Below are 15165 nucleotides of genomic sequence, written 5' to 3' on the forward strand. Positions count from 1 at the left end.
GGTGTACGAGTGGGCATCAGGGCAAGAGGTTCATTTCTCAAAGTCTAGTATGATGCTTAGTGGTAGGGTAGGAGATGAACTTAAGAGATGGTTGGCTAGTTTGTTGGGGGTTCGGTTAATGCACGCCCATGATTGTTACTTAGGCCTGTCTGTGGTGGTGGGAAAGTCACAAAGTGCTCTTTTCCACAATATCCTGGACCATGTGTGGGCACGTATCACAGGATGGAATAGCAAGCTCTTATACAAAAGGAAAAGGAGTGCTCATTAAAGCGATATTACAATCCTTACCAATGTATGCCATGTCATGTTTCAAGTTGCCGGATCACTTGCTGCTAGAGTTGGAATCATCAATGGGGGATTTCTGGTGGCACTCAAGAGGTGAAAACGAGTTCATTAGGTAGCTTGGTGTAAGATGTGTAGACCAATGGATAGGCTGGGTTTCCAACATTTGAAGAACTTTAATCTTGCACTGCTTGCAAAACAAGGATGGCTTCTGCTATCACAATCGGATGCGCTGAGTCGAGTTCTAAAAGTTAGGTACTTCCCTCAGCGTTCTTTTTGGGAGGCTCCAGTGGGTCGAGGCCATCCCTTACCTAAAGAAGTATACTTGAGGCCAAAAATGTACCGCGTGCAGGATGTGGACACTTAACAGTGGAGGATTGAATTGTCAGCTCTCGGTTAGTATGGAAGCCAAGTAAAAAGGGTCTCTTGTCGATTAAAAGTACGTATAATATCGTGACGGAGTTGGTGGACCGATTTATGGCATCAACTTTAGCTCCCTTTCCCTTATTAGCCGATGGGAGCTAGAGTTTCTGGAAATGTATGTGGGCTTTGCCGATTCCTCCTCGCATTAGAGTCCAAACTTGGCGCTTCTATCTCGGAGAAGTGCCTACCATGGAGAATTTGACTAGACGATATTTAAAGGGGGATACACAGTGTGTTTTATGCGAGGCTGAAGTAGAATCTTTAAAGTACATTCTGTTGGATTGTTCGTTTGCCAGGTTAGTATGAGCATTGTCAAACCTTCCTTGACAACTAATTTTTTATTGGGTTGTTGGAGCAGCAACATGGTTTCAAATATTATGAGTAAATTGAGTATGGAGGATCAAGGAAAGTCTCTAACCTTATGCTAGGCTTTATGATAGAATAGGAATACAAAGAAAATGGAGGGTATTGACCAAGATCCAAGATTAAATATGAAAGAAAGGGATGCAAAATGGACATTTGCACACTTCAAATAACCGCAAAAATGATTAAAAAAAATGAAGCTCTTTCACACAACAGGTGCGTGTCAAATATTGTGCGCCAGTTTTCAACGGAGAGGGTTTTTTTTGGCTAGATTTTAAATAACAATATTTGCTTTTTGTCTATAAACATAATTTAAAAGTATTTCACGTTGTTTCGCCAAGATACATTGGGTCATTATGCAACTTATCCTCGGTTTCATCCAAAATTACCTGTCCAAAAGATTTTAAATATAGAATTCTATAAAACAAAATGTACGACGAAAATTATATTCAGGATAAATTGTATAAAATTCTCCTATAAAATTATGCTCAAAGTGTGGGTTCTCCCTCAACAGGTCAAGGGATACGTCATATTCTATAAACCGCACAAGAACTAATCGAGGGAGGTAATGTAACACTAAGTATCCTCTATCGAACATCCTCTAAAGTAAGGAAGGCTAGCGAGTCAGCCGTCCGATCCTTCTGCTCAAATCTCCGTAGGTTGCTCCCGCCATATATGATAGACACAAGAAGCCAGCATTGCCCGATATGCCACGTTTATGATGTGTTTCTTTCTCTATTTTGTTGTTACCCAAGTAATATCCCTTAGCCAGTTATGATTAGGCCAACGAAAACGTACAGACCGTCTAAGGATTATTAAGCATCGTCGAGAATACCGACACCTGAAGAACAAATGGTTATGTGTTTTAGCCTCTCCTAATCACAATATACAGGTGCCTATGTGGGAGAGCCATGGTTTATCGGCAGTAAAACGTTTCTCTAGGATTGCAAGTCATAGGATGAAGTTATGTTTAGGAATCTTAAAGGAACCCAAAAGTAGTGAAGACCAGTCTACCTTAGGTTTTGGTGGGTCCAAATATCGAAAAAGAGACGCTACAGTAGGTAGACCATCCTTATAACGCCATATAATGGATTCATTCCCTCCATGAATCGTAGGTAGCGTCTGTAGGATTTCCAAATACTCAAGGTAAAGCGGATTGATGGTCCAGTGCCATTGCCCATCTAGAATAATGGGGTTGAGTTTCTCCTGAACCCCTAGACCTAGCAGCCTCGGCCCTCGCAGAAATCTGTGAAGTAAAGCCAATCTCATGCCACGAATCCTACCAAAGATAGACAGAAGACCCATCTCCAATCCGATACTCCACCATCGGCCTCAATAAAGTACGTAAGCAAATAGGCTTTCTCCATCCCCACGAACCTCAGCGTTCAGGAATTACATCACATAGTTTTTTGCACATTAGTGCACGGTTTAGGGTTGCAATATCACGCAATCCCTAACCGCCTTCCTCAAACTGTTTACAAACATTCCTCGAAGCGACTTTTGCATATCCCTAATTCGTCGTACCTTTCCACAGAAAAGCTCTCGGCCGCTTCTCAATCGCCCTTAACCCCCTTAGGCAGAAGAAATGCTGAAACCCAATATACCCTCAATGCCATGAGTGCAGATTCAATGATATGGATACGTCATACATACGACAACACCATTCCTTCCCATCCTTAGATGCACTGATCGATCTTCAGCAACATCGGCTGGTAGTCGACTATAGATAGTCTGGAGGAAAGGAGTGGAAGTCCAAGTACCTTATCTGGAGATACCCTTCCTAAAATCCGAGTACTGCTAGCAACTGGTCTCATATCCATGGATCGAACGGGATATAGTCGATAACTTTTATGAGCGTTAACTCGGAGTCCTGATAAGGAGGCAAATAGATCTAACCCCTGTTTAAATACACCAAGAGATTCCATGTCAGCTTTGCAGAATAACAACAGATCATTTATAAATCCGAGTTGGAAGAGTCAAGTGGGTTCGCACTTCCAATGGAAGGAAAACTGCATGTCCTAGTCAATGAATTGTAGGAATAATAAATGCATAACCTCCATCACGATCACAAATAAATATGGGGATATAGGGTCCCCTTATCTTAGCCCTCTCGAGCCCTCACAAAAAATTCATGCGGTTTTCCATTAAGTCCAACAGAGAAGGATAGGATCGTGACGCACTCCTCAATCCACCGAATGAATGGTGCCGAAAATCCAAAAAGCTAAAGAACTGCTATTAGAAAATTCCATTCAGCAGTGTCATAGGCTTTTCTAATGTCCAAATTGAGGGCACATTGTGATGGAAGACGTTGTTGGTTGTATCTTGTAAACAATTTCTGTGCTAACAGTACATTGTCGCCTATAAGAACAAAGGTGGTTTGACAAGAGCTAATTAATTTATCCAGGACAATACTGAATTTCTGTACAAGAATCTTAGCAATAACTTTATAAAGGACATTACAACAAGATATAGGTCGGAAATCAGCAACCAGCATAGGGGACTGTACCACAGGAATAAGTGCCAGAATCGTGGCATTGACTTGCTTGAGCAGTTTTCCCATGATAAAAAAATCCAATGTTGCCTTCGTGACTTCTGTGCCCACAATTGGCCATGCTGCTTTATATAAACCCGAAGAAAATCCATCTGGTCCAGGTGCTTTATCTTCAGCAATATCAAAAACGGCCTGCTTAACGTCAGTAGCGGTGACATGCTAAAGGAGTTGTAGATTCTCTTCCTCTGTAAGCACATGCCTCGCCTATAGCCTCAAATACCAGAGTGAATCACATGCCTGCATCATGCTGCTAAACATTCTGCATACTGGGAATAAAAATCGGTGAAAGTGTAAGGTTATTATAAAATCTGAACATACCTCCCAGTTGTTGTTTATCCCCATACAACACTAAGGGCGAGTGATCTGATGTATGTGGAGTGAGACTAGAATAGTATGATATTGGGGATCTCGCAAGCCAAGCATCATTAACGAGCATACGATCCAATCGCTTCCATAGGCTTCATGATACCATGCTACAATTATGCCACGTGTACCATTCACCCTACATGGGCAAAGGAAGCAACCCAGTATCCAAAATACATGCATTGAATTCATCCATAACCATCTTTATATCGCCTGTGGAACCACAAACCTCACTAAGACCACGGACAGCGATAAAATCTCCTCCCACCAACCACGGTACATCCGCACATTAACCAGCAAGCAAACCCAAAGAGCATCGTAACTCGCAACGCTCAGCAACCTCATTAGCACGATAAGCAGCAATAAACACAGTCTCATGCAGCGCTCTAACAGTCACACGACAATGCATAAATTGGGTACCCATATCAATCACAGTAATATCAAGTAGATCATCATCCCATGCAATCCAAATATGATTACTAGCAGATATAGGATCAACAAACCACTTCCATTGAGGTAAAATCAATGACTGAATGCGAGAGATATTATTAATGTGAATGCGAGTTTCTAAGAGACCAAGGAATTGTAACCTGAACTCAACTACGAGGTCTTTCAGAGCTAGCTGATGGTCTCTCTTGTTCAGGCAACGCACATTCCATAAAACAACGTTCAACATGGATCACCACTGGTGGGGCTGCTTGCTTTAGGACCCTGAGTAGTATCATCTGTTTCATCATCAAGAAGATTAAATGCATCAAAAGTGTTATAGATGACTAATTCCTTACCCTTACCCCCTCCATCCCTATCACCACGTAAAATGGGGGTTTTATGTACGATCGATCGATGTGTAGTGGTCTCTTCCTTGTCAACCGAGGCGGACGGCTGCATAGTTGGGCCAGTTTTAGGAACGTAGACCGAAACCGGAGGCTTTGCTGGTTTGGAGACTTTGTTCAACGAGCAATCCTTCGAAGGATGTCCCAAGCTCATACAAGTAGTACATTTAGGTGGCAGCCATTCATATTCCACATCCACTTTACACGACGACTCACCTCCATCTTCATCCGGTGTCATAATAATAATGTGCTTCGGTAGCTTAGAGTTAATGTCAAGCATAACGCATATACGACCAAAGTCCAGTCTCGTGCATGCTCTAGTGGTCGCATCAGGATACAACGACTTTCCAACTCCACTCGCCACTCTGCTAAATCCCTCCGTCGTCCATAGTTCAATAGGTAGATGTCTGAGTTTAATCCAAACTAGGACTTGCGTATGTTTGAGCTTTCGCATCACCATTCCAAGTTACCATTTCTGAAGCACAATCGGCTACCCTTAGAACAACCAATGACCTCCTTCTATACCTCCTCCATATCAATTACCGATTTGAACTGGAAAAAGAAAAAATCATTTGCAGCAGCGGTAACCTCTCGAAGAGCCAAACAAATCGATGTAACGTACTCCTTCAAGTGATGGAAGTATGGTCGTTTACCCAGAAAATACCCAACATCCATGGGTTTCCACCTCTGAGACTCATTACGAATAGCTTCCAACGTCAGGCGTACAATCACCTCACCATTTTGCATCATAGGAGCGATATACAAAAAAAGTTTACGTGATGATTTATTAGACGCATGTGCAATCTTATCATCAATAGTAGGAATTTTGGTGCAAGTACGTAACAGGATATTACCAACAAACAAACCAGTAGGGGAGGAATTCACCTTCGTAGCCTCAGGTGGTGGGATCGGTTCAGCCACGATCGACGAACCCATGGACTGAATAGTGCTTGGTCGCATCGTCTCCGGCTCGCCTACCTCAACCTCGACCGTCACGACTGGTGCGCTCGCTGCATGATTAGAATTCGTCACTGGAGCAGCTGCTGCAGATCGCGGTGCCAAGTGCACAACCCTATCGGGGTTAGGGTTTGGAAGCACGGCCGCCGCCGCCATGAAAGGCAACGCTATCACTACTGTTATTGTAGGTCCATTCCCCCGCGTTAACAGTCAGCGGCATGCCATACGAAGCTCCCTCGCCAATGGGTGATCATCCACGAATGGGACAGAGGGCTTAGCCACGGGAACACCAAACTTTTCCTCCCATTTTTTCTTCAAATTCGCCAACGCAACCATGGAGTCGTGATCCCCTACATCAATCACCTTGTGAGCTAGTTGGAGGAATTCATGGATGTTGAAAACATAAAAAACCCGCTCCCGTTCAATGTTGTCACGCGCAGCCCGTTCATCACCATTGCAGCATCGTCAAACTCTGGATGGATACATCCATAGTTACCCCACCTCAGCCTCATCCACCACGCCATCTCCAAGAGCAACCGCCGCCATGGAAGATTCTCTATCGCGAGCAGCCGCGACCATGGAGCCAGTTCCCCACCGTTCGCATCAACGAAAAAGGCTCCGTCAAGCACATCATCATTCCTTGGATCGCCCTCTCCACGGCGATCTTCGACATCTCCATCATCATCAACGTCGGACACCGCCTTCTCGCCAACGCCGCCATCGGTTCCGCTGTCGGACGCCACCTCCTCGCCAACGCCGCCAACAGTTCTGCCGTGAGCCGTGTGTAGGGTAGTAGTATGTGTTTTGTGAGGTGTGCTAGTATGTGAGAGAGAACAGAGAGAATTAGGAGAGTCCATCATCTATTTTTACGGACCCAAAATATATAAATCTAAAATTTGTCTAAAGATTTTATTAAGTACACTATTATAGGTTCTGATAAGATGTTCATTCTAACACCACCCTTTATTCCGTGGGACCAAATGCAATTTTGGCAACAAACTTGCAATGACATTAATGTGGAAAATGGCTTAACTCTTAACAATGGATCCCATATTCTACGCATTTTTGTCCCCACAAAATGCGTCTTCCACATTCCAATTTAGACATTCTATTATAAATTGAGTTGTGTATAATATTGCACTTTTTATATATATCACCTATATAATTTTTTTAATACATATATATATATATAATATGGGTTAAATGCAACAAACTTTCCTTGTAGAATACTAATAAATAAAAAATTTCTTGAATTAAAAAAAAAATAGAAGATAATATGACCCGCAGCGCCCCTGAACTTTTTATAAAAGACCAACGCAACCTCGTGACTTGCAGGAAATTAATTTTTTTTTTCTTTTCTGTTTTTATAGGGTGATGTTCCCTTTTGGGAATTCTTTTTCTATACCACATCAGTAATTTTACCACTGCCACACAATTAACCCTATAATATCATCCGTCTTTATATGTCTCTAAACAGATCCACTTTCTCTAACTCATGCGTAATTGGTGGATATATTTTGCTTTTAGAATAAATTACGACCATCTTCTATAAAATTTGATATAGTTATAAGTATCTTTTGTTATTTGAAAAATTATCAATATTCTCCTGAATTTAATTCATCTAACAAGTAGCCAATTCTGTTAATCTCCTAATGTTTCTATCTATTTTTTTGGTAAATTAACCAAAATATCCTCGTGGACTATGAAATATTTTTAGTTTTTTTAAAAAACATTTTGTAATTTTTTTTATGGACTATAAGAATTTTTCAAAAGAAAATTAACTAGAAAAAGGGGCAAAGTGGACATTTTTAAACCCAAACAAGAATTACATAATTTGGTCAAATATCAATTAGGAATTTACAATTTTTCGAACAATAAAAAAAATTTATAATTATGTCAAATTTTAGAAGAAGTGGTTGTAATTTATGGCTTAGCTTATTGTTGAGTGTCAACAAATTCCACACCTTTTCTCATAATTCTTTCCCCCATCTGATCACTTCAATCCTTGTTTCAGATATTTAATTACTCTCATCAAACTTGTGATCGCATTAAACTACAACAAGAATTAAAAGCACTTCCTTTCTCTTGAGAAATCTCAGTTATTACATCAACTTAGACTCAATCTATACTTAACCAAAAAACTCACCCAATTTGAACCTGAATCTCCAAAAAAATGCTCTTTAAACCAATCAATCCAAATTTGTTTTAGAAAAATGAGTATAATATGCATTTGATCATGCAAATATAGCTCAATGATCTCTTCACTCCCATGCTTTTCTTGCCTCCCTCCCATGACCTAAATGGTGTTTATTAAAGAGCTCTTACATTTATCCTAATACTTCTTGAGGCCATTTATATAATTTGTTTCTTCCTATCGTTCCCAAACAAATCTTGATCCAACGGTATAAAATGGTGAAAACCGCTTGCTCGGATAAGCTACATGCGCCAAAGGGTCGTTGGGACGACGAGGGAGATGGAAAAACGGGCACGTATGCTTCAAGGGGGCACGGAACGGGTAATTGGGCAACTTTCTCGAGGAGGTCAGGTAGGACTAATGTCGGGACTGAGTTTTTCGTTCTGTGTGTTCTCTGTTTTTCGGGTTTAATTGACTTTATAAGAGGTATATTGTATTTAACTCGAATTTATTTATTTTTTGATGGAACTGATGTTTGATATTAACTTAGATAACTTCTGAAGAACTAATAATATAGATAGTATGTTTTGCAGGACAAAGAAGAAGTGGGAAGAGTGGAAGAGAGAGGTGGAGTAGTAGCAATCAAAAGGCTGATCCAAGGCACAAGAGCTTCACCCCTGAGGAGGAAGAATTGGTCATTCAGCTACATGCAGCCATAGGTAGCAGGTTGGGGATTCTTTTCTTTTGTTAATGGAAAAAGGGGCAACTACATTAGCATCCCCAAGGTTTATGCATATTGTAAAAACAACCCGTTAATTATATAACGAGTGTAATACGTCACTCACTATGCATGTTTGGATGGTGTAGGTGGCCTATAATAGCACAACAACTTCCAGGAAGAACCGACAACGACGTGAAAGTTTTATGGAACAGCAAACTTAGGAAGAAGCTCTCTGCAATGGGAATCGATCCGGTTACTCACAAGCCCTTCTCCCAAATCCTTGCAGACTACGGCAACATCGGCGCCTTCCCAAAAGCCAGAACAAGATTCAGTTCCCTGTCCAGGGACCTGAAAAATGCGATCATGTCGAAACCAGACCAGTCCCAGAGGCACGCACAAGCTTCTTCAACTCCCGACCACCACACCTCCTCATCAGCAAACACAACCCTCGACCTTTACTCACAGCTCGAGGCCATAAACTTGGTCTCTGAAGCCTCAAACCACGCCAGCACAGACACTTGTACAAGACAAGTTTCTCCACCATTAACAGTGAATCAAGAAGTATCCAGCTTCAGTTGGAGCGATTTCCTCCTCGAAGACGCCTTCCTGCCCTCGGAGCCCGACGAGCAAGAAAATAAGGGTATAGTTTTACAAGGAGGAAACATACAAGGGAATGGTGTGGCTAATGCAATGGTGATCAAGAACTTTGAAGCATCATCATCTTCAAATAGTTCATCATTTGTTGAAGCTATGGTAGACAGCCAAGATTGTGATGTGTTTTCTCAGCTCCCTGCAGCCTTCTATGAGGAGCCATTTTACTACTAGAAGGATGATGAACTTATATTAATAGTAGTACTGGTGCGTGTCTCGTGCTATGTACGGATTAATTTAATTATAATTTAAATGATATGTAATAAAGAGTTTTAATTAGGTGGGAAATCATAATTATGTAAAACTCAGTTGAAAAAATATTTTCTAATTGATATAATGTGAAATTAAATATTTTTTTTTTAAAAATATCGTCACAATATGTATATGTCAAATAAAATAGATATTTAAACTCCTAGAACGATCTAGAAAGATCCGAATCGTAGATTATTAGATAATAACATAATCAACTTCTTGAAGTCAGGTTTGTAAAACTTAAAAAAAAAAAAAAAAAAAAAAAGAGAGAGAGAATCAATCAAATGATTTATGGAAATTAACTCATAACAATATTGAATTATGACGTGTTTAAAAAATAAATGATAAATATTGTTTTGGATTCCCTGTTTATTTATTTTAGGGACAATTACAATTTAGTACCTCGGCTTTGCTCTAATTTCGATTTAGCCCCTCAAGCTTGAGTATTGAACTACTTAATTACATTCCAACACCAACATACCCAACAATAACGAAAAAATAAAAATAAAAAGTTTGGGGCAGAAGAAAATATTAAAAAAGTTATAGAATTGGGTAATATTAAAGTAGTAGACATATGAGCAAATGCGCTAATGGAAACTCATCAATAATAATTTTTTTTAAAAATAAATTACTAAACATGAACTATATTTTTAGTGGTAATTTAACGTAACGTATTTAATTAATGTTAATTAAAATTAATATTAATTAAATATATATCCTCAATCATATATATGCTTGAACAAAATAATTTTTCTACATATAATGATCAAATCATGTACATTTAGAATTTAAAAAGTTATTTAAGAAACATCAATGTGATCAATTAATTATTTAATTTTTTCCCTTTATATAATTAAATTAATATTTAAAATTATATACAGGTATCGAGTGTGATTCAACAACTAATTTTTATAAGGTTTCAAAATCTTAAAATAATTATTTTTTATAAGCAAAATGTGAATCGACAAAAATACCTTTCTTATTTTGATGCGTACTAGAAATTTGCTCGCACCACAAGGGTTAAAGGATCTTTAAAAAAAATTCTAAGATATGAGAGGACTAGCCCTCCGAAACAGAGATTAGTATACCAATGTTTAAGTCAGTAACTGATTAAAGAAGAAATAAAAGGGAAAATTTTGAAATAAAGTGAGAATAATGGTAATATATGATTGAAAATGGTGAATATTCATGCGGAGTGCAATTTGTAAGCCTGAAATAGCTAAAAAACAGAGAAATAGTAATGCCAGTAGGCGAGAGTTTGAGAGTAAGAGTAATATTGATGATGTGTCACAAAAAACCTGCACAAAACCTTTATTTATAGGCTTCTATAGAGTTGGATGCGAAACCAATTGCTAAGTATCATATGGCATTGAAAAGCTCTTTGTGTTGGCTATCACACGCAACAAACCGTTAGTGATTTGGATAAAAATTGGAAGAGATACGTGGGCTGGACGGGAACCTGCAAAAGTTGCCTATTTTCCCGGGATTTAGTTATTCATAATCTTTCCAGCTCATTTATTTCTGATTTACTTGGAACCATCTATAGATATTTCAGGGTGATGTCTATAAACATGTTTGGCAAGCTACATGACGTGTCCTCCTAGTTGTATGGTGACGTGTCCGGCTAATATGGGCCTATTTCTTGGGTCTGCCAGTTCAGTAAGGTAGCAGGCAGGCCTGTGGGCTTTATCCGCCCTGCTGGTGGGCTTTATCTGTCCTGCTGGTAGGCTAGTTGGGCTCTTAGTTGGTTGGGCTAGTACGCATAGCTTTTGAGCTTGACTTAACAACTTTAGGGAGCATCATCACCCCCCCTCCACTCCAGGAGTGCAAGTCATAAAGTGGAACTGTTGGAGTAGGTAAGATGTCATGCAAAAAAGAGAATAAGTTTCCTGGTCATTAGCAAGATGAATCCTACTAAGCTTCGAGAATGTTGCTGATCGACTGCTGGGCTCTAGTTGGAGAATATTCCTACCAAAAATGCTATTACTCCCTCCATGTAGAGTTTTGTAAAATTTTGAATTTTGAATTTCCACCTGTAAAGGAAAGATAATGATTAGCAATAATGATTATGAAGGAAAGGATCCTGTTTTCCCTAGAGACTCATACGGGAGGTGGAAATGACTTTAACTCCTTTATTAGCTGGGTTGTTCATGTTGGATTATATAAGCAATCTTCTTTTCCACTATTATCTCCCTTCACGCTCTTAAGGTAAAGAAAACTTCCATTTTTCCTTCTTTTCTGCGTTTAAGGCTAGAGTAATTTCTAACCCTACAATCTCGTAGGTTCGCGTTCTTTTCTCATTCCCATCTCGCAATGTCTCCTTTCATAGGAAAGTTTCCTAACTTTTGAAAAACTTTTAAATCATGTTTGAGGAGAAAGTAAATGAGCAAGCAATTGAGGACTTCCTCATTGACTTGGCAGCTCTCTCTGATAACTCAAAATCCGATCATCCAGAGGAGAGAAGTGAAGAGGAGGTTAGTAGCAAAAAAAGTAAATCTAGGAAAGAAGCAGAGAGGAGAAAAATCGAGAATATGGTGGTTGCCTCTGGTGCCGCGTCCTATTAGGATTTTTTGATCCTGTATAAAAGAGGAGGAGTTAGGAGAAATTAGGGCTAGATTTGGGATACTGAGGAATTTTTTATCCAGGTCCCTACTTCTTCTGAGCGTCCCCATTCGCCTCCTGGGGGTTTTGTAAGTTTCTGTATGGCATAGCTAGAAAGGGGGTTACGATTTCCCAAACCCCCTTTCTTTGCCAAAGTTTCCTTCCTATTCAAAATTCCTTTGAATCAACTCATTCCCATGGCTTTCAGCATTCTTGCTGGTTTTTATATTTTAGTAAGTAACTTAGGTGAAGTTCCATCTGCTGCCCAAATTCCAATCTTTCTTCATGCTTAAGAAGGCGAGTCCAGGTCTATTCTACTTTACATCTAGAGGTGATGCTCATTTGTTGCTTTCTAATTCTTTTGTTAAGGAATGGAAGCATCATTATTTCTTCGTTTCTTCCCCTATTCCATGGGTCTGCCCTACATAGTGGGTTTTAGTAGCTCTTGATTCACCTAGGTACTCTACTCGCACTCACTCTGCTACTTTTCAAACTAGGTTAGATTGTTTAAATACTCTTCATTTTGAGCCTCATGAGTTAACCCACCCGGCCTTTTTCTTTCATCTCGAGCTCAATTTTAAAGAGGTTGTCCTGGATACCGACGCTGGTATAGTTTCTTGTGATTTCTTTTATGTGTTTTCCCTTAGATTTATTTTGTATTTATCTTGTTCTCTTTGTGTTTCTGCAGTCAACATGTTCAACAAACTATTGCAAGACAAGGCTTTGACAGAGGGGAATTTTCCTGGCTCTTCCTCCAAGTGTCCCATAGCTAAGAGTCCTTTTTGACACCTTTCAGCTGAGCCTCCACTGAGATCCCAAGGGTAAACGCCAAGCAAAGCCCATGTCACCTCCTGCTAAGAAAACTAAGTCCTCCTCAGGCTCCTTCGTTCAACCTGCTCGCAAACTAGCCACTTATACTAGTACTCTTCGACCTTCGTTAGTGCAAATAAAAAGAGAGAAACTTGGTGCGAGTGAGACTCCATCCTTACTAAAAGAAGAGGGTGAGAGCAGCCAGGCGGCCAACTGTGTCAAAGGGTTTCTGACTCCCTTGGATAAGAGGTTTCTGGAGAGCCTTCCTCGTGATCAAATCATGAACTTACTGGCTTTATATGCTAGCAAGGTAAAAGGTATAAGAATTTAATTCCAATGTATGCTTAAATTGAGAAGTTTATTTAACATGTTTGCAGACTGTCTTGCAGATTGGGGACTTGCTAGAGCTTGGAGGATCTGCTGTGGAGGAGGCCCAGAAGAAGGTGGAGGAGCTAGAGGGAGATATGCACAAAAAGGAGCGCCAAGATGAGGCTAGCCTTACTTATCTGAGAGCTAAAGTATTAAGCTTACATAGTCGCCTAGAGTAAGCAGTGCTGAAGCTTTAGAATTACTCCTCTACTGAGGAAGGGAAGGAAAAAATTGGATGAACTGTAGACCAGTAGGCTGGCAGACTTCAAGAGGTCCAAGGAGTTTCAGCGTCTTCTTGCCAATAACGCTTTAAGGTACTACTATCATGGGTATCGAACTTGCTCGGGTCAGTTTTTTTATACTGGTTATACGCTCTTGACTACTCCCTGGACATTCATGCTGGCTTGGCAGATGCTCCGGAGCCTGATGAGGAAATACCCCAAGAGTTTCCAGAGAGCCTGCTCATGTTCCCCCTGAAAGTGAGGCTCCAACCTGTCTAGAAGATCTCATGGTAGAGGACGCTACCCTTTGAAGACGGTCCCCCTCATGCTGGCTTGACAGATACTCCGAAGCCTGATGCGGAAGTACCTCAAGAGTTTCTAAAGAGCCTGCTTTATACCCCCCCTGAAAGTGAGGCTTCGGCCGATCTAGAAGATCCCATGGTAGAGGACGCTACTCTTTTGAAGATGCCCCCCCTGCTCGCGATGATAGTGCTACCCCTCCTGTTGATAAATGAAACTTACTTTCCTATTTTCCTGTTTTCCAAATAGTATTGTTGCCACCTGCGTGAGGGTTATGGAAGTGCCCGATTGTGGGCTTTGAATGATTTTTGGATTTTTATTCCTCTTTTTACTTGTTGATCTATGCAATCTCCTTGTTTTCTCTATCTCACACGTCAGTGTTTCAAGTAAGATTCCTGAAAGGATCAATATAGCCTGAAGGGAAAACAGGGGAAGTTGTCTTCTTTCTGTTTTTAGAGATTAATTTCTGCTGGTATTACTTCTTCTCGAAGTGATAAAGTCTGCAAAAACTCAAAATTACTCAATAAAACCAAGCTACATATTGTCAAGGTGTTTTCAACGAATTCTATGTCGACAAAATGCACATGTAATCTCTAAGTTGCCTTAAGAAAATATAGCTATGTGATAAAAATGTAGGCCAATCAAAGTGACCTAAGTAAGAAGTAAGCCATCATGGTGACTTAAAGGAGTGTGCGTCAGCAGGACAACATAAATGAGTGTGCCTAGTAGGAAAACATAAGTAAATATGCGCCTGTAGGGCGGCTTAAGTAAGTACACCAGCAGGGTGGCTTAAGTAAGTGCGCCAGCAAGGCAATTTAAGTAAAACCGAGTTTGTACTGTGCACTTTAGTTTTTAAATCTGATCCTGCAATCGTTATTGAAACAAGAAACTCTAATTTTATTAAGAAAGAGATGCTTTACATTTAATATTCGACTTTGTAAGTAAATAAATTTCAAGAGTAAAACTTCCTGAGGTTACAAGCATTCCTTAGCTGGGAAAGTTTTCTGCCATCTATGTCTTCCAGTTCATACGCCCTAAATTTGATGGTCCGAGTGATTTTATAGGGTCCTTTCTAATTAGGGGTTAGCTTCCCAACTGGTCTAAAAGCGTCGGCTCGTTGAAGTACCAAGTCTCCCACTTGAAATTCTCTCCTCCATATTCATCGATTGTAAGCGTTGACTACCGACCTTTCTGTGCGGGTACGAGCATCTTCTCGTACTCTGTCTATAGGTCCAGATTAGCGCCTAACAAGCTGTCATTATTTTCCTGCTCATAATGTTAGATTCTGAAAGTCTCCAGCTCCACTTCTGCTGAGATGACGGCTTCGAATCCGT

The 15165-nt window shown here is 40.1% G+C and overlaps 2 protein-coding genes across 8 annotated transcripts; both read left to right on the top strand.

The window, feature by feature from the left end:
- The first annotated feature begins 8017 nt into the window (after positions 1–8017).
- Positions 8018–9504, top strand: LOC105157148 (transcription factor MYB35-like). The gene is made up of 3 exons (XM_011073458.3): positions 8018–8317; positions 8500–8632; positions 8774–9504. The coding sequence occupies exons 1-3, from the start codon at positions 8182–8184 to the stop codon at positions 9450–9452; spliced, it is 948 nt and encodes a 315-aa protein (XP_011071760.1). The 5' UTR covers positions 8018–8181; the 3' UTR covers positions 9453–9504.
- A 2090-nt stretch (positions 9505–11594) lies between these two features.
- LOC105157132 (uncharacterized) lies at positions 11595–14196 on the top strand. 7 transcript variants are annotated; one of them, XR_016064441.1, is made up of 4 exons: positions 11595–11738; positions 12820–13251; positions 13319–13624; positions 13722–14196. XR_016064441.1 is itself a non-coding variant. In XM_011073439.3 (3 exons), exons 2-3 carry the CDS (start codon positions 12973–12975, stop codon positions 13487–13489), a joined length of 450 nt encoding a protein of 149 aa, XP_011071741.1. In that variant the 5' UTR covers positions 11745–12738; positions 12820–12972; the 3' UTR covers positions 13490–14196. The 7 variants fall into 7 exon arrangements, 1 of the variants encoding a protein (XP_011071741.1); XR_847416.3 differs by lacking the exon at positions 11595–11738 and adding an exon at positions 11745–12738 and having other exon boundaries at positions 12820–13258; XR_847417.3 differs by lacking the exon at positions 11595–11738 and adding an exon at positions 11745–12738 and having other exon boundaries at positions 12820–13258; positions 13331–13624.
- The last annotated feature ends 969 nt before the right edge of the window (positions 14197–15165 follow it).

Source organism: Sesamum indicum, linkage group LG3 (assembly GCF_026168435.1).
Source record: "Sesamum indicum cultivar Baizhima isolate 11 linkage group LG3, ASM2616843v1, whole genome shotgun sequence".
NCBI classification, from domain to species: Eukaryota; Viridiplantae; Streptophyta; class Magnoliopsida; order Lamiales; family Pedaliaceae; genus Sesamum; species Sesamum indicum.

Bases quoted from the DNA above. Each gene is read 5' to 3' on its own strand.
- LOC105157148 (XM_011073458.3), top strand. From the start codon at position 8,182: ATGGTGAAAACCGCTTGCTCGGATAAGCTACATGCGCCAAAGGGTCGT. The intron at 8,318-8,499 runs GTAGGACTAATG...TATGTTTTGCAG, and splicing joins AACTTTCTCGAGGAGGTCAG to GACAAAGAAGAAGTGGGAAG. The intron at 8,633-8,773 runs GTTGGGGATTCT...TGGATGGTGTAG, and splicing joins CATGCAGCCATAGGTAGCAG to GTGGCCTATAATAGCACAAC.
- LOC105157132 (XM_011073439.3), top strand. From the start codon at position 12,973: ATGTCACCTCCTGCTAAGAAAACTAAGTCCTCCTCAGGCTCCTTCGTT. The intron at 13,252-13,318 runs GTAAAAGGTATA...ACATGTTTGCAG, and splicing joins TGGCTTTATATGCTAGCAAG to ACTGTCTTGCAGATTGGGGA.